General features: G+C 40.1%; 1 protein-coding gene across 1 annotated transcript; it reads left to right on the forward strand.

Moving 5' to 3' along the window:
* Positions 1-3,500: 3,500 nt before the first annotated feature.
* Positions 3,501-17,197, forward strand: LOC105938534 (vesicular glutamate transporter 2.1). Its single transcript, XM_012880299.3, has 12 exons — positions 3,501-4,191; positions 5,394-5,649; positions 6,003-6,121; positions 9,021-9,135; positions 10,969-11,056; positions 11,264-11,350; positions 11,542-11,684; positions 11,779-11,928; positions 13,954-14,086; positions 14,171-14,281; positions 14,360-14,487; positions 15,415-17,197. The coding sequence occupies exons 1-12, from the start codon at positions 4,109-4,111 to the stop codon at positions 15,742-15,744; spliced, it is 1,743 nt and encodes a 580-aa protein (XP_012735753.2). The 5' UTR covers positions 3,501-4,108; the 3' UTR covers positions 15,745-17,197.
* The last annotated feature ends 1,642 nt before the right edge of the window (positions 17,198-18,839 follow it).

Genomic DNA, 18,839 nt, shown 5'->3' on the forward strand with positions numbered 1-18,839 from the left:
AGTAATGGCTTTATGGACAATAAGGCAATTATATAGTTTTAGTCAGTTATTTGATTTATGTTATAAGCAATTTGTTATATTGGTAAAAATTGCCTGATCCACTAACCGTAAATTATTTGGATCTGATCCCAACCGCTTATCCCAAAAGACACTCATAATGGTCTCTGTGGTAAACCTTTTGGAAATGCTGACATTTCTCTGAAGGTGCTTCATTGACAGAGCCAACCTGAGGCATGGGTGGACAAAGCCTCTGCTTGAGGCACCAGAGGGCCCCCAAGAGCCACTGGATCCTCACACAGTACAGATTACGGCATATTTTGGTTAATAAAGAACAAGGGGACAGCTTGCAGAGGGGCGAACAAGCCATGCAAGGTTACTCTTTTATTTCCAAAATAGACCATTTCAGTTTATTTAAATTTATGAAATAAAATTCACCAAAATAACATGTCAATTTAAGATGTTTTCTTTATTTGCAGGTAAATAATAGTTTGTTTATTTTTTGTTGTTTTGCTTTTGTAAGCAAGCCTGAAAGAATCATGGGGGCCATTTTTCTAAGGGAAGGGGACCGGTATAGGACAACCATGCACTGGGGTGGGCCCCATGGTGTTTTACCAGAGCAGGAGAAGCAGCATGGATCCTTGTTTGCGGCTTGCTGAAATGGGGAAACACACTGTAAGACGAGAATATGTATATACAAAATGTGCCTGGAGTGCATCAGTGGCCCTTATACAGCCCCACAATTGTAGGGTCTTCAAATCAGACACCAAACTTCACTTGATCTTAGCCAAAAGGCCGAGAAGCGATGACACCAAACTTAACATCATTAGCCAGTCAAGGACCATAGATCATTGTTTTGCACTGGGTGGTTGTGTGGGGGTCCCAGTTGACTGGCACAGCAAATAAGCCCTGGCAGTTTAATAAAGGAGATGGTAAATATAACTTTAATATGTGGTACTTGTGCTGTCCCCTGAAAGGATGGCAACTTGGACATATCAAAAATTACACTGGTTGTGTCTGAGCATACTCCTCATTTCACAGTAAGCCATGAAATCTGGCAAAGTTAACCTTTTAAGTCTAAATATATTTGAAACAGATGTTATTGGTTCTGTGATAGTTGATGGGCTTCACCAGAAGTGGGACTCCATGCCTGCTCATGTCAGACAGTAATCTGAGTATTCAGTCCACCAGTGCCAGTTTATGGGTCTGCTGTTTCTCACCTGTGTTCTGCGCTCTCTCCCTCCAGCTACATACACTTTGCCAAGTTAACAGTAGCAATTCTCTGTGTGGATGTCCACCGTTACTTCCTTGCCAATTTTTGATCTCCCACTTATGACCTTGCTTCTGCTCTCTGGGTTTCGTGTCCTGCCTCGCTCTTGTTGGACTCTGCATTTATCTCAGCTGTCTGGACACAGACAATAGGCCCATACTGTATTTCAACTTTGCCTTCAGCTCGACCCACACCAGCTCACCTCTGTGTCTCTGAACCTCACCTGCCTTCTTACAACATCTTCCTCCTGTTGACAGGGTTAGATGAGTTGGTGCAGAGAAACCATCCTGGTACTTTCCTGTGTGGACTCGAATGTGTTTAGACGCCGAGCATCTGATTCATCATCTAAGAGGTCGGTGAGACTCTGTCTCTCATCCATACTCTTCAGTCACTAAATTATGTTTCCCCATTTCAGCTGCTCTTGAACATTTGCATGACCAGTCTGCCACTCCCACCAGTTCCAGATGTTAAATATATTTTTTAAATGTGTTCTGTTTGTTTGGGTTATCCTCTGTCCCAGACTTCCCACTCCAAGTCAGAATCTGATCAGGACTTTATACATTTTCTGACCCTTGGATATATTCCTCGACCAGCATTTGTCAAAAGTCAGTGGTGCAGTGCTGCTCACTCTTGTCGTAAACGGCTAATCCCACAAGTGTTTAATGAGGTACAGTTAAGGACAGCAGGTATATGCTAAATCATCTGTACTGTCAAATTTTAGACATAGGTCTAGTACACTCATCTGATAGGTCCTCCTTTCTGGAGCAAAGTCATCCTAGGGGACAGGGTTAGGCTCCTAAGAGTGGAAATTTGGTTGCAGAATGTTCTCTAGATATCACTGTCACTGTATGGGGTTCCCTTAGTGCCAAACATCCCATATGATCAGGGTTAAAGGAGGACCAAAGAGTAGAGTGTGGTGTTGGCAAAAGGTTTAATGCAATAAGAGAAAACGTATACAACATATGAGGAACAGAGCAGGGAATCAAACCAAACCATGAGGTGGAGAGAAATCTGACAGAGCAACGAAAACTATGAGAAACATGAAGAAGCATAAGAGACCAGCAATGAGTAATGAAACCAGGGAGTTTAAATACAGAGGGAGGTGTGAAGAAAGGTGAGGCAGAAAGACAAGTCAAAGTATTCAGGAGGAAATGATGAAAAGCGGAGACCATTGTGAGCTGAGGAGAGGAGTGTGATGAACTGAAGGAAAACACAATGGAGAAATCTCGCAGAAAACATGACCAAAACTTACATAGAATGAGCTAACAAAATTCACTAACTAATCCACTAAAATAGGCACTACTAGAAAAACAGAAACCCAAAAGTTCAAACACCTAAGAGTAATAAGTATAGAAATAACAATTGAATGATCAAAGAAACTCAACCACAAAGAAATAGTCAAAATACGGCACACAAGAAAATCCAAGTCCAAACAGTTGAACAGGGAAACAATCACTGTGTTGAGATCTCCTGATTCTTATTTTTATTTTTCCAGGGAGGGACACACAGCCCCACACCGCCTCTTCCAAAAGATGTTTGGCAGTGAGAAAAGATTTTCATGGGCCCATGGAACACCATATATTTCATTTCATGAACAGCCTTTCCAGTGGCACAAGATGCAATGCCGTGAAACTAACTTACAATGAAGGACCTGGTAAGGCAAGGCAAGGCGAGTTTATTTATAAATCTCTTTTGAGTAACAAGACGATTCAAAGTGCTGTACATGAACAAAACAAAAAACAGTGGAAAGAAAAGGATTACAGAGACAGAGGGAAAACAGTACAGTAGCAGCAGGTCAGATACAGAATAAGACAAGTTGGACTAAACATTTAAAGGAAGCTCTAAACGAATACGTTTTATTTAACTTGATTTAAAGGAACTCGGGGTTTCAGCACTTTTACGGTCTTCTGGAACTTTGTTCCAACGCAAAAACTAAATGCTGCTTTCTATGTGGTTCTAGGTATGCAGAGTAGGCTTGAGCCAGAAGACCTTATCTGGAGGGTTGACACACTGATAACAAGTCTGTGACGTATTTAGGAGCTATAGCCATTCAGGATTTTATAAATTAGTGGAAATTTTAGAGTCTATATTCTGAGATAATAGGCCAATTTACTAATCGATGTAGCAAAAAAACGTATTCACTTTCTGTTCAACGATTCAAAGATTGAACTGCATGGCTCCACTGGCTTGGAAGTGGGCTTCTTTAGTGCTCTTCCTCCAATAAAGTCATTTCCAGTTCAGTTAGACATAAAGGAGAGCGGTCGATGAGCCGCGGCTTGTTCCCGCTGACAGGTTTTGAATTTTTATAATTGAATTAGAGGAGAGTAGAGGAACGGGAGCGGAGGGAGGGAGGGAGGAGCCGCTGACAGGTAGACGCGCTGCGTGCTCCTCCGTGATGCCCACAGCTCCTCCGGCTGCGTCCACACCGGAGATCCTCACCTCAGATAAGACCGGAAACCCTCCCCTCATCCCATCTGAAGCTACCGTCCTATTTCTCCGCGTTGCTGCTTTCTAGTCGCAGGCAGGATCTTTTTTTTAAGAAAAAAAATGGCCCCTCACGGATTAAAATCTCGCAAGACGCAATCGGACTTTTCAGACTGCTGTCTGATGACTGTGAATCCCTCTCTTTCTGGCTGAGCGTTGTTCCTCCCGTTTCTCCATTTTTTTCCCTCTCCCTCTTCACAAGCTTCTCTTTTCAGGACACCGAGGCGTTTTTTTTTTCTACACGGGAGGAAAGGCGCGCCATCATTTGGAATAACATCTCAACAATATGCTCCCTTATGCTGCACTGCCTTTTATTATAGCATTTTAGGATTTATTTTTGAAAAAGACAACTTGGAAATGGAGCCAGGGATGGAGAAGGCAGTACCCATCAAAGAGGGGGTTAAACAGATCGCAGGAAAGGCCCTGGGGAAACTGTACAGGTAAGAGACAGAAGGGCTTTCATTTGATCTTATCGTCTTTAAAGAAAAAAAAAACGATGCGCGCATAAGTGTTCTTACGCCTTCTTCGTGGGATGGATCACGCGTGGAATATAGTGACAGCAGAGTCGTGTGGCCCCAATATTTAAGGATCAGTTTATTTCCCAGGAGGATGGGCCCCCTCCACCAGCAGCTGGGGGGTGTTTTTAATAATTAATGAATGAGAGCGAATCGTGACACCGGGTCCTGGAGGTATCTGTAATACCCACGGACCCGTCTGTAGTCATTTCAGATCGATGATCTTCAACTCAAAAGCTCCAATATGTCTTCATGAGGAGAACAGTTTGTTATAGATGCTTATTAACACATCTTACCTTTAATCTTTTGCGACATAATCCAATGTATTGTGTTTAAATGTAAAAAAAAAAATCAAGAAAAAAATATTTTTGTTGTACTCATTTTTTCATTATTATTATTATTATTTTACTATCAAGTGCAACCTAATGTGTCATCCCTTCGTCTTTCGTTTCTAAACTGGGATCCAGTTGTAAAGTAAAGCTGCAGCAAAAACGTGACTCATTGCTGAGGCCCACTTTACCGAATGAGGCCTTCACGTTGAATCGGGTTTTGGGAAATGCAACCTGAGATTTTCTCTCAAGAAATTCCCTGTCAGTAAAAGCATAACCAAAAAAATTACACGAGGTAGTTATTAAAATAATAATAAAAATGGCTTAAATCATCTCTAACCGAAGGTGATGTTGATGATGCTGCTGCAATGCGGTGTGAAGGTCGTTGTTTTTTTTTTCCTGAAGAAAGAAAACGAAATAGCCTAACATTTAGATTTTATGAAAACGATTTTTTTTGGGGGGGAAATGCACATATTTTGAAAGATAAACGAGAATTGGACCCGTTTATAACGCCTTAAAGATTGATGAGGGGCACACAGCCTTTCCATAATAGGTTTTTATTTTTCCTTTTTTCTCAATAAGACAGCAATACATAAATAATTAATTAAATAAAAAAATATAAAATCCTGAATCTAATAATAATAATAATAATAATAATAATAATAATAATAATAATAATAATAATAATAATAATAATAATAATTAAAATACGTATCCTGTATCTCATTCAACGCCTGCATGCGCAAAGCAAAGCAACCCTACGAGTTGACGCTGTTATATAATCGCCTTGTGGTGCAGGCGGCTGGAGAAGCGGCAGCAAACAGGTGAGGCCATCGAGTTGACGGAGGATGGGAGACCCAAGGAGGACCAGGAGCGCAAAGCTCCCCTGTGTGACTGCACCTGCTTCGGGCTTCCGCGCAGATACATCATCGCCATGCTGAGCGGGCTCGGCTTCTGCATCTCCTTCGGTATCCGCTGTAACTTGGGTGTGGCCATCGTCAGCATGGTGAACAACAGCACGATCCATCAGAACGGCAAGATCATCGTCAAAGAGGTGCGCAACTCCGCCCTCCTCCACATCACGGAGCCCCAACCCATCTGTCTGATAGGCGGTGCGGGGCAGAGCCTGTAGACCGATTGTTTTATTCATTTGTTTCGTTATTCTTTTGTTTTGATGCTCACAGTTATTTTGATAAATGTACAGAAAAAGAACAATTCGAGAAATGTCTGTTTTAACGTTTTCTGACTTCATTCCGTTTTATCAATATTTGTCATACAATTAAAGCAAATTAACATTTCTCACAATTATTGGCCCTTTTCAAGCTTGTAAAAAAAAAGTTTTCAAATTTACAAAACGAATTTCAAAAGACAAAATATTTATATATTCTTTTTTTTTTCTTTTTTTAGAAAGCACAATTCAACTGGGACCCGGAGATCGTGGGAATGATCCATGGGTCTTTCTTCTGGGGCTACATAGTAACTCAAATTCCAGGAGGCTATATTTGCTCCAGACTAGCCGCAAACAGGTAAAAGAACACATGATTTTTACCATCAGGCTCAGTTTCACAAAGTTTTAAATGTGCGCTGGAAAATAAACTGTTGGCATTTGACTAACAAAATTGGTAACAAGTTGCTTAGTTCATTTTCTCTGCAGAATATTTGTACATCTAAAAAATGTATATGATGAGTGACTTCCAAACCTTTTTCAAAATGTAGCCTATTGCTCAACTAAAGGATTTACGGTAAACGCCAGCTATTAAAGTTCAGTGACTCATATGGTTTGTTCTATGCAAAACAAAAAGTGATTCATGCAAAAAAACACTCCATAAATAGCAAAAAACATTTAAAATGAAATCTAATAAAGTAGCGCCTACACCTTATTCCTGCCTCTCAAAGCTAAAATATGCTGCTTATTGCAGAAGAAGCAGGCCTACAGCTTGCTTGCAAATTTGACTTCTGCATTTGTGAACTAAAGAAAGATGGAGTGGACTACAAATATTTTAAATCTATTCTTTGAAGAAGCAATTGAAACCATTTTACCTGACATATTTCATTCATTGACAATGACTACTTAAAGGTTATAAGAAGCTCTTTTTGCAATCAAGTTCGACTTTAGCATCAGCGCCATTGTTAAACAAGTTAAATATATAATTTTTCAAAAAATTATTCTAACGAGGGGCCATGTTAATATTTTCATTGCCTTTGCATTTGACTGACATTAAACGTTTAAAAGTTGCTGAAATAATGTAAGTTTAAGAAAACATTCATTCAATGTCAAAACAACGTTGAACACCGAACATCTGAAATGGTGTTGTTAACTCACCATGGATTCAGCATTGAAATATCAACCATTTTTGAGTTTATACATCTAATCATTATTTTTTACATTGAAACTACTATTTCAACGCTGATTAGATTTACAAAATAAAAATAAAATTCATCGGTTATCCAACGCAACTACCCCATGTTGATTCCACAGTGACTCGACGTCAAAAAGCCAGCTGGGAATTGAAAAAGACTGTCTCGGGGTGATGAAACTCACATTGCGAGATTGACTTTAGCAAGGGGCTGTCACTAAACCAATTAAAACTGGACATGATGGCGGGGCTGCCAGTTCGAACCCCCCACTTTGACCGTCTCAGTCGTCGTGTCCTTGAGCAAGACACTTAACTCGCTTTGCCTGCCGTCAGTGGTCAGTCTGCCCCAGGGCAGCTGTGGCTACAGTAGCTTACACCACCACCAGTGAATGAATAAATGTAGTGTGAAGTGCTTTAGTGTACTCAGGACTTGATGAAGCGCTATACAAGTACACACCATTTACAATGAACTCTTTCACATCTACTGTATTGCAATCTATTGTGGCATTTAAACGTTTCGATGACAACCGCTGCTAAGATGGTTTGGTTATTTGCAAGTTTTGCTCCTTCATTAAGAAATTCAGCTTGCTAGCAAGTTTGATATCAGCGTTAGCATTGCTAAGATATAGTCAAAGCTTGATACCGACTTTTCAAATCTTTTCTAACAAGATTGCAAGTAAACGCTTTCCCTGACAACCACAGGTAACGACTGCCTCAGGAATAATAAAATCATCTTGTTTGCTTGTTTGACTGTAGCATTGGCAATGTTGCTAAACTAGTTAAAGCTGGATACAAAGTTAAATTCTTGCCCCAGCTCAAAAACGTAGTGTTGTGGCAGTTCGCAATGTTTACTGAGTTGACGTATTCAGTCATAATAGAAATCATATTATAATAATAACGAAAATAAACAACTCAAGTTATTTCTTATTACAATATTTGTAGTAATTAAAATAGACCTTTATTCATTTGACACTGGGGAAAGTCTCTTGTTACCAGTAAGCAAAATCCACTAAAGTATGCATATGTATATATATATATACATATATATATATATATATATATATATATATATATATATAGAGAGAGAGAGAGAGAGAGAGAGAGAGAGAGAGAGAGAGAGAGAGAGAGAGAGAGAGAGAGAGAGAGAGAGAGAGAGAGATAAAGCAATAACTGAGCGGATAGAAAATGTAATATATCAAACTTTAATCGCATTGTTAATACATTTCTGAGTTTATTTTCCATTCAGGAACACTACATTTAGAAATTATGTAGATTTGATTGCCTTACCAAGAATACTTTGGAAAAAAAATTCTATAGCGTGCTGAAAACAAAGGTGTGATGGTCCCCATTGATGTGAATGCTGGGCTTGGAGAAAACCAGCAGATGAACTGGGGATTTGGTTCATGTCCGCCGGGCGTGCCTCCTCATGTTAATGAGCTCCCATGGGATGACCGTGTCTAATCCTTTATGTTGGGATGCATGGCAACCGCACCAGCCAAAGCCTTGTGTGAAATCTGCTTCAAGGCAATGATTGTAGTATGATTTTTGGTGGCTGTGGAGCCCACATTATTGTTTCACTGACGACCAGTTAGTCAGCTATTAGCTGTAGGAATCGAGCAAATCTGCAACAGAGATCGATGACAAAAAGGATAAGAAAATAGTGAAAAAAATGAAAAAATATGTATGAGGCGTTCAAAGTGTTGGTAGGTTACCTATCAAATGCAATTAACTGAATAAATTAGTTGAACATATTAGGACAATATAAAATCAATTTTCCGTGACTTTGTGAGCAAAATCTAAACAAAATGCAAATGTTTTGATGTCAGTCTTTGTCTTTCAAACACATCTTCCTTGGCAGCTGAATAACTCTGATATGTGTGAATATGGATCCAGTTGGGACTGGTTTTGTCATCAGCTTGTGTGTTTATATCTTTTGTGTGGTGGCAACAGAATAGAATATTTCATTGTTTTTAAGGCACTGTTGTTGCACTGACACATGTGCGGACAGTGTGATGGTTTTATTTTTATCTTATTTTATTTTTTAACCCGTTGCGCTGTTTCTGTCCAGGGTTTTCGGTGCTGCCATTGTGCTGACATCCATCCTGAACATGTTCATTCCCTCTGCCGCCCGCACGCACTACGGATGTGTAATCTGTTTAAGGATACTGCAAGGCTTGGTGGAGGTATTGATGCACAGCTTTTACATCTCTTTTTGACCTTTAAAGCGCGCCTCATTATCAGGAGATGAGCTTTACCTGACCCCATGGTAAAACGGTCCTGACGTCCTGCATTTAGTTACACTGCACACAAATCCTCCATGCATGTGGAAACCTTCTGCTCTCTGTTTGCATTTGACCGTAAAATGGGTCCTATTATGATAGAGCTCCATTCATCGTACTGTACACAGATTGACCAACAAACAGCATTAAAACCCTGAATAGCAGGGCTCGTGTGTAATGGGTCTCCGTGCTGCAACAGCTGGAAACATGCCGAACAAAAGAGATAAAAAACCACTTGATGCAGCGGGCTACCTCAGCTCAAGAAGGGGCTTCATTTCAGTAGAGAGAGATATGCTATTATCAGATTGAAGGTCAGCCTCTTTTGTCATTGTGCTGAGCTGCACGCTGTCATTTCAATAGCTGCTCATGACCATTGAGGGAGAGCGAACCGCCTGTGTTCAACGGCACAAATTACTACGACAAATTAATAATTAGCATTTCAGGGTGTCTCCCACTGCAAGCCACAGCAATTTGCATCTATCAATAGTTGATTGTATGCCACTTAGTGTTTAATGAAGATTTAATGGGAGCAATTCAGTTTATTTTATTTTTTTCTCATGAAATGAGGAGTCGGCTTGAATTTGCACCGGGCTATTAGTCCTTATTAGAAAGGTCGGCTTCAATGCACGCCGGTGTGTATGTTATTAACTTCGGTTTGCTCTGCAAGGCTTTCACAAAATAGGAAGAGACAGCGTCACTCAGGGAGTAATTGAGCGAACGTGTGAAAACATGCCCGAAAAAAAAAGTCTAATTGCATTGCCTCGCTAAAATGTTCCTACCACTTGAGCTTTGTAACCTTTTGTCACGTTATAAACCCAAATTTTGATGTTTTGATAGGATCTTTATGTAATAGTACAATAGAAAATAGCAGACAATGTTGAAGGAGAAGGAACATTATACATTTATTCACAAATCAAAATCTTAAAGGTGTGACATATATTATGTGACATAAAACCTCCAGTACTCTGACACCCCTAAATAAAATCCAGTGCAACAAATTAGCTTCAGAAGTCTGTTAATCTGTAAATAATATCTACTTGTGTGTAACTTTATCTCAGTATAAATTCAACTGTCGTGTGAAAGCCTCAGAGGTTTGCAAGCGAATATAAGTGGACAGCATCATGCAGACCAAGGAGCACAGCAGACTGCTCAAGATAAAGTTGAGGAGAAGCTTAAAGCGGGGTTAGGTTACGGAAAATGATCGCGATCTTTGAACGTCTCACAGAGCTCTGTTCAATCCCGTCATCTAAAAACGGAAAAAGAATGGCACAACTTCAGACTGACCGAGACGTGGCCGTTCACCTGAACTGGCAGCTCAGGCAAGGAGAATTATTAATCAGAACCAGCCAATCAGTCCATGGTAAGTTTGGAGGAGCAGCAGAGATCCACAGCTCAGGTGGGAAATGAAGAGCTGCACTATGCAAACATGCCGTTAAGAGCAAGATGTACAAGGTGTCTACCGCAGAGGACTTCCAGCTATGGTTCCCACAAAAATGAGTTCTACAAAATATTGACTCAGCACATATAGACACCACATGTTTAAGATTTTGATTCGTTAAATAGCTCAGAAAGTTTCTATTGCCCCCTTTCCACTTCACAACCATGGATTATGTTGTAATGGTATAGCACATCAACACAAAATCCTAATGAAAGTATGAATATTTTAGCAATGCAGTGTAACTGACACATAAAAACAGATGAAAGGAATTGTCGGGTTTTTGCCTTATCACTTTGCAGGGAGTGACTTATCCAGCCTGCCACGGGATATGGAGTAAATGGGCCCCGCCGCTGGAAAGAAGTCGCCTGGCAACCCTCTCCTTTTGCGGTACGAAACATAAACCTTCAATGTTTGTCTTCTGTTTGAAAGCAAATCTCGATCCTTGTTGCGACTCAGATTTGATCATCATCTCAGAGAGTCAAATACAGGTTTAGAATTACACAATGTTGTTCCCAAAGATGTTAAAATGGACAACAATCCTGCTACACAGGCCAGATCTCATTCTGCCTATTCATGACAATGTGCCTCGTTCAGGATCGTACGCTGGTGCAGTGGTGGCCATGCCTCTGGCTGGGATCCTGGTGCAGTACACAGGATGGTCCTCAGTCTTCTACGTGTACGGTGAGCATCACTGTTATGGCAAACTTAAAAACTTAAAACTATGGCAAACAAGAGACAATTTTCTAATAAAGTGTGTTGCTAAGTCAGTACACCACACATTTTGGACTCACATGCCATTAAATGATGTGTCGAATAATCCCCTTCAGCCCTTCTGTGTTTGCGATGATACACACTTCCTGTTTGCCGCTCAGGATGCTTTGGAATATTTTGGTACATGTTCTGGGTCCTGGTGTCGTACGAGAGTCCGGCAGAGCACCCGACCATCACCGAAGAGGAGCGTCGGTACATTGAGGAGAGCATCGGTGAGAGTGCCCAGCTCATGGGCGCAACAGAGGTGAGTTCTGACCCTGGTCGTATCGCTTAGTCTGGAGCCGCCATCTCTGCGTGGGCCATTTCTCACTGACTGAATGTTTGTTCCGATGACGCAGAAATTCAAGACCCCCTGGAGGAAGTTCTTCTCCTCCATGCCTGTCTATGCAATCATCGTGGCCAATTTCTGCAGAAGCTGGACTTTTTACCTGCTGCTCATCAGCCAGCCTGCATACTTTGAAGAGGTGTTTGGTTTTGAGATCAGTAAGGTAAACAAGAACTCCCTCTTATGTAGTTAGCCAAGTCCAATTAGAAATGTACCTATAATGACGGCCTTCTTATCCCTATGCACTTTTGTTGCTCTAATTGAAAAAAAGATTTGATAAATAAAAATAAAAATAAAGTGCCAAAGGAGCCAGAAAGGTCATTTACAATGTGATAATATGAAATAGCTCATATGTCGCTTACAAACTCTGGATCAACTGTTTTCATCCACCTGCTTCCTTAATGGCCAAACACCATCCTGAATTAATCGTTTTCAGCTGAAGACTAAATTCATGTTAAATGCCAGTTTATGAAAAGTAGATTAGCTTTAACTGAAGCTTCATACTAGTTCTGCACATAATTTAGAAGGATGCTTCGAGCAGAGAGGGAAATCTGTGCTTAGAAAAAAAAACAAAAAAAAAAAAAACGGACCACCAGCAGAATAAACTCGGTAAGCTCGGGCCATCTGTCCTCGACCGGCTGGACCGTCAGAGGACAGAACAGACTCCCTCTCATGACAGAATGTGTAACCGTTCCTTTTGAAGAGCAAGCCAATGGAGAATCTCGATGAAGGCTCCCTGACCACTTCCTTTACTCGTTTTCGTGCTAAACTGCAGTCTGTGGTTGGGCTCGCTAAACGACTCCGAGGCTAATTTGATCCCGGTGCGGACTGATATTGGTGATGTGCTTGACATGGCCAAGAACCAACCCTTATTATTTCTAAAAGTAAGAATGTGAGTGTGAGTCAAAACACACGTCCCTATTCCTAATTTGGTTTCATCACTGATTATTTTAGTTTTGGTTGTTGAGTAATTATAAGGCTTATGCACTGTATTTTATCTTTTTAAGGAGATCTTCCATCTCCTTGGTTAAATGTGAACAGTTGAAGTAAGTGCATGAGACAGCATAATGCAAAAGCTACTTGTTGGAGTTTCACGTATAAGCACATAGTAAATATGGTGTGGTCTCTATTAGGCTCTATGATTGTTTCGATTTAGGCACAAGTATGCACAAGCATTCCACATTACACGTTATTTATTAAATAAGGATCAAGTCAAAATGAAGACATTGCATGTAATGTAATGTAAACTACGTTCCCCACAATCATCTCCTCCTTTCTCATCTGACCTCCTTCCCACTCAAAATGCCTCATTTTACCAGTTGGCTAGATTCATCCTGACATTGTTAGGGTTTCCATCATGAAAAATATTAACCTTTTTTCGTCTAAGTAAACTCAAACCTTTGGTATCAAGAATACTTCACGGGGGTTGCAATAACATTATTAGCACGAACATCCTCCAGCAGACCATTTCCATTTTAGCACAACTAGATGGAGGTCTGTAGCTCAAACCCTGCCTTATTATGAGCTTTAGAGACATAGAGAAAGATTTCACAGAGACCAATAAAAACATTTTTTTTTTATCAGGCGATCAGAAATACAGTATGTCTGTAAATGAGGGAGGACGTGCTTTGGTAACTGCAATCTGTGTCTGACCTAAAAACTTGCCTGGGGTATGTTCTCACTGTAGATCAATTATGTATATCAGAATCAGCATGATATTTTGTACATCTGCAAACTGTAAACCGACACATAGCGTTAGCTTATAGTTATTGCCATTATTCTAGTCTTAATTTGTAAATGGATATTTGACGTATTTGCCTGCTTCAAGCTCAGGAAAACATGTGGCTCAACTTGAAAGCAAAATATGCTAAAATATGATTGCGGTTTTGTCATTTGTTTCATTCATTGAAAAAAAAAAAAAAAAAAAAACACAATCCAGATACTAGAGTCCAGGTAATATCAGGCCATCTTGATCTTTGCCCGTCAGAGTGTAAATCATAACTCACGTTACCCTGTCAGGTGTAATTCAGGACCAGAATGAGAACCCGCCTTTACTGAGGTGAATTATTGCGTCTGGGAGTCAGAGATTGAAATGCAGAAACACATTTGTTCAGACATAGTTATCAATGTTTTTTTTTTTTTTCTGGCTGTCACAGCTGCCTCAGAGAAATGTTTGATCGGTTTTCAGGTCGGGATGCTGTCGGCTCTCCCTCACCTGGTCATGACCATCATTGTGCCTTTAGGCGGCCAGTTAGCGGACTACCTGCGGACCCACAACATCATGTCCACCACTAATGTCCGTAAAATCATGAACTGTGGAGGTGAGACTTCACTCTGATTCCTATCTCTCTCTTTCAATGTTATCGGAGTCTTTCTCCGTGAACTCTAGCCCTGTTTCCTTTCAGGGTTCGGCATGGAGGCAACTCTCCTGTTAGTGGTCGGGTACTCTCATAGTAAAGGGATGGCCATCTCTTTCCTGGTGCTGGCAGTGGGCTTTAGTGGATTTGCAATATCAGGTAAACTTTTGAAGAACTTTTCTGATTATTTTCCAAGCAAGGCAACAAAGCTCAAAGTTGTTCCCGTCTTTGCTGCAGGGTTTAACGTGAACCATCTAGACATCGCTCCTCGCTACGCCAGCATCCTCATGGGCATTTCTAATGGTGTGGGAACTCTGTCAGGCATGGTCTGCCCACTCATTGTAGGAGCGATGACAAAGCACAAGGTGAGTCTTTCTCATGGGAATGGTTCTATTATATAAACAGATGTTTCAAGCCTCCAAAGGAACTAAATGGAGAATTAATTTTAAAAAAATTTTTTTAGCTCGAGGGATTGATTACTTGTTATTTTTGAAGGACTATGTGATGTACAAATAGGAGAATGGTTTATGGCTTCTCTTCAAGAAATTTAAAGACAACGCTTCAGAGACAATTTCTTTTTACATTCAAAATAAAAGGCTGTTTGTGCTATTGTTGTGTTGAATGAACCACTGCTCATGAAGAAGTCAGCAGAAATTAAACTCAACCAAATTTTAATTAAACGTAAAGATTCAGCAACATAAAACACTTTTTTCATTCTAAAGCATGATCTTTTTCCTAGGCTAGATAAATCTCCAATCTCTAAATAGAGCTACAAAGTAAACACAAACCTCAGAAATCAGCTGCTCTTTTAATGGTATACATAAAGACTGTGCTTTTCTATCTATCTATCTATCTATCTATCTATCTATCTATCTATCTATCTATCTATCTATCTATCTATCTATCTAGTTTTGACCTACAGCCCTCTTCACCTGAAGAGGGCTGTAGATAAGAGGTGTTCTCACAAGCTGATGGGTTTGGAGAACTTGTGGAAGTTTTAGTGAGCAAATATTTACAACTCAACATATGAGATTCAGTCAGACTGCAACCAAAGAAGACTGTATGATGAAATGTAATCAAAGTTGATTTAGTTTTGGTTTAAAGGTGCGCACACTTGGGAACCTCGGGTTATCGCATTTTGTTTTGTTTGTTTTTCCAATTAAATTAAATTATATATAGCATAAATGTCACATTATAATTTGAAAATGGAAAAAGGTTTTGAAATTATTTGTCATTACTTTACCGTGACCTTTACGGAAATTCTGTGTATTTGCTTCTGTTTCTGTCCCAAGACCCGGGAAGAGTGGCAGTACGTCTTCCTCATCGCCTCCCTTGTGCATTATGGAGGCGTAGTGTTTTATGGGATCTTTGCCTCTGGGGAGAAGCAGCCATGGGCCGACCCTGAGGAAACCAGCGAGGAGAAGTGCGGCTTCATAGATGAGGACGAGCTGGCCGAGGAGACGGGTGACATTATGCAGAGCCATGGCGCAATGGGCGGCCCGGCTAAAAGCTACGGGGCAACAGCACAGCTCAACGGAGGCTGGGTGCAGGACTGGGACAAGACGGAGGAATACATTCAGGAGCCAGCAGGAAAGATGTACACTCAGCGTGGCTACTCCTAAACCACACAGCTCTGGTGAGCCTGCCTAAATAACAGGCGCGCCACCATCGATTGCACAAACAAGCATCGCATCCGATATCTAGACCCATTCTGTCTGTTTAAGTAGTTTGCCATGAAATTTAAAGGAATAGTTTATTGCAAATTAGAAGAAAAAAAATCCTCATTAGATTATTGTTTTTCATACGTGCATATTGTAGGGTTTTGAACAAACATACGAAAAGCAGCTGCAAAGCAAGCTGCAGGTGTATGCTAGGCACCCAAACCTCATTGATCTACTTGAACAACATGAGCCAGGTGACACTGCAGATGACCATCACGTGGGGTCTTTCTCTTAAATACTACTCTGATTGCACTGAAACAAAAAGTGTTCTATAAAAAAAAAAATACCTAATATGTTTTAAATGTGTTTTATGTATTGTATATATATACCTGTATACTGTTTCTGTGAGACTATCGTGGATTTTGGGTCATTGATCTGTGTTAACGTTAAAGACATAAAAAGGCCATATTTTTCATGGACAGTACCTCCTCAGGGAGACGTCTGCTTGCAAAAAAAGGTCTTCATCTTCTCCAGTGAGGCCTACGATATATTATAAGACAAAATAAGCGTGAGTGGAGCTGAATCGTAGAGTTTTAGTGTGTGTTTGTTGCATGAATTTGCTCAGATCAATGTTTCAGAGGCTTCACAGTCACAAATAGTCTTCATTTAGTCAACCGCTTTGCTCTTAGGTGGGTATCTGCTGCCATTATGAATAATATGATGAGTTTTCTCGTAATCAGGCTGTGGTGGGAGACAAATCAAAAGGCAACCGCTCAAAAAAAAAAAAAAGTTCCTCGGTGTTTGGTGTGCACTGCAATAACTTTTGTGTACCAGCCATCACATTCTGTTCTGTAAAGTAACACAAGCTTGCCGTCTGTAATTGTACTTCTTTTGGAGTCACGTGACGATCAACATGAAGGTGTGTGTTTTAACAAGTTTTCATTGTCTGGAGAAGCCAGCTTTATTGCTCTTTTATGCAGATGACGTTGTTGCATTTTGAAGGCGAGGAATGCAGTGCTAACCGCGAACAGCGGAGTTTTCTGTGATCTCTTGATGTTCCTTGGTTGTTTTTTTTCCGCCGCCACCACGTGTACTTTTAGTGACACATTGATATTGTGACCTTTGGGTGGACCACATGAACTATTACTTGGCTCTTCCACTTGACTTCATTTGCTGTTTAGACACTTTGCTTTCGTTTACTGAAACCTTGCAAGGGATGTTAAAGATATATGAATATTTAAGAATGTTTCAGATGACCAAAAGATGCTATAATGGCTTTGTGCCTGGAGTTTATGTAAACAGATAATTGTGATTTTATGGCTTCTATTATTGTGTAAAATGAAGATGTATGTTGGAGTCTAAAAGTGTTATAAAAATACTCATATTTTATAAAAAATAACAAGTAAAAGTCAAATTTGGTCATATGTTTTGATGATTTACCGTATCCCGCACAGAGTGAAGACAATCTGTTTCCCTAGTTAACCTTGTGCACAAGTCTCCTGCTCTCTCTATGTTTCTCATTAGTAAATCAATATTAGAAGTCTCTGGAGAGCAGGGCATATTACTGGACTCCTTACAGGAGCAGTAATTTTTAAAGCAGGTGGGCTCTTCTCTAGAACAAGGAACATCGTCTCTGCACCCAGTTATGGCTTGGAAGTGAAAAAAAAGCACCTCCTAAGGTTATTGGTGTGTAAAAATGTTGGTGTCTAAAAATGTAATCCTCAGCCACACCTCAAATCCTCCTGTGTGGGAAAAGACAAGACAGTAAAAATAAGAATTTTTATAAACTAAAGTAGAATACTATCTTGGCTTGGGTCTCCTACCTGCACATAAGCCTGTCTCATGCAACACGTGTCTATCGATTTGCTTCTACTCTAGGTGCCATGAACAGACAATCAATACTCTTTACAGTGGAATGCATAAGCATTATAGGCATAAAGCTGATGCATCTACTGCAAACTAGAATTTAAATACAGCTGAGACTAAATAGCAACATGTACTGTATAAAAATACCTTTTTGTATCCTTCAGACTGAACTTTTCCTGTTTTAGGTCCCTGAGGACTACTCAAACAACTATTATTTACATAAAATGTCAGAATATTTACAAAGATTTATTTATTTATTACTTCTTTTTTTTTATTTTGAAGCTTGCACACATTTGAGGTTATCCATTACTATGCCTTTAACTAAAGTCAGAAGACGATATCAAGCCTGGGAAAACCATACCAGATGTAAAGTACGGGGGTGGCAGCATCATGATGTTCATGTTCTTTGATGCAGGGGTTACTGGTCAACTTTACAAACTTGGTGGTATCATGAGGAAAGAACATGTGGAAAAAATTGTAACAACCACTCAAGACATCAGCCAGGAAGTCAAAGCCCAGGTCTGACTGGGTTTTACCTTTGGGAAATGACCCAATGCATGCAACCAGACTAGCCATAAAGTGGCCTAAGCTAAGGACAAAAAGGTCATTGCACCAGAGACGCCAACACAAAGTCATGATCTCAGTCCCATGGGAAAAGTTTTTGGGAAGAGCTGAAAAAGTGACTGACCTGACTCTATTCCAGGAGTTATGTCAGGAAAAATGGGACAAAAGTCTGGCAGACTGTTCGGAGAAGCTTTTGGAAGGACACCTAAAACAGGAAACTCTACCAAAACGGATTTAACATATCTGAGTAATTCAGGTAATGCTAACCTGAAAAGTTTAATCTGATTTGTTGTCAGACATTTAGAAGAAAAAAAAAAGGTTAAGAGTCATTTTGAACTTATTTTTATGTACAGTTTTGATTTGAAAATGATTTGTAGATATCAGGGTAGTCAAATGCATGTAACTGTTTCCTGTTTGCTACAGTAAACTAAAATACAAACTGGAAACAAAGGCTTTTGTTACCACAGCACAAATATCACGAGGGAACAAATAATTGTCAAAATAAAAAAAAATGAATTAATTAAATCCTGGTGTGGCGCTATAACTGTTTGTTTGAAAACAACCCCCCCCCCCCCCCCCCCCCCCAAAAAAAAACAGAACGTGGGGAATGTTAGAAAAATATCCAG

This window comes from Fundulus heteroclitus, unplaced genomic scaffold (assembly GCF_011125445.2).
Source record: "Fundulus heteroclitus isolate FHET01 unplaced genomic scaffold, MU-UCD_Fhet_4.1 scaffold_394, whole genome shotgun sequence".
In the NCBI taxonomy this organism is placed as follows: Eukaryota; Metazoa; Chordata; class Actinopteri; order Cyprinodontiformes; family Fundulidae; genus Fundulus; species Fundulus heteroclitus.

What these genes read in the sequence shown, in the direction of transcription:
- LOC105938534 (XM_012880299.3), top strand. Translation starts at nt 4,109, where the DNA reads ATGGAGCCAGGGATGGAGAAGGCAGTACCCATCAAAGAGGGGGTTAAA. An exon ending in TCCAGACTAGCCGCAAACAG is followed by an intron (nt 6,122 to 9,020) that starts GTAAAAGAACAC and finishes GTTTCTGTCCAG; the next exon opens with GGTTTTCGGTGCTGCCATTG. An exon ending in TAAAATCATGAACTGTGGAG is followed by an intron (nt 14,087 to 14,170) that starts GTGAGACTTCAC and finishes GTTTCCTTTCAG; the next exon opens with GGTTCGGCATGGAGGCAACT.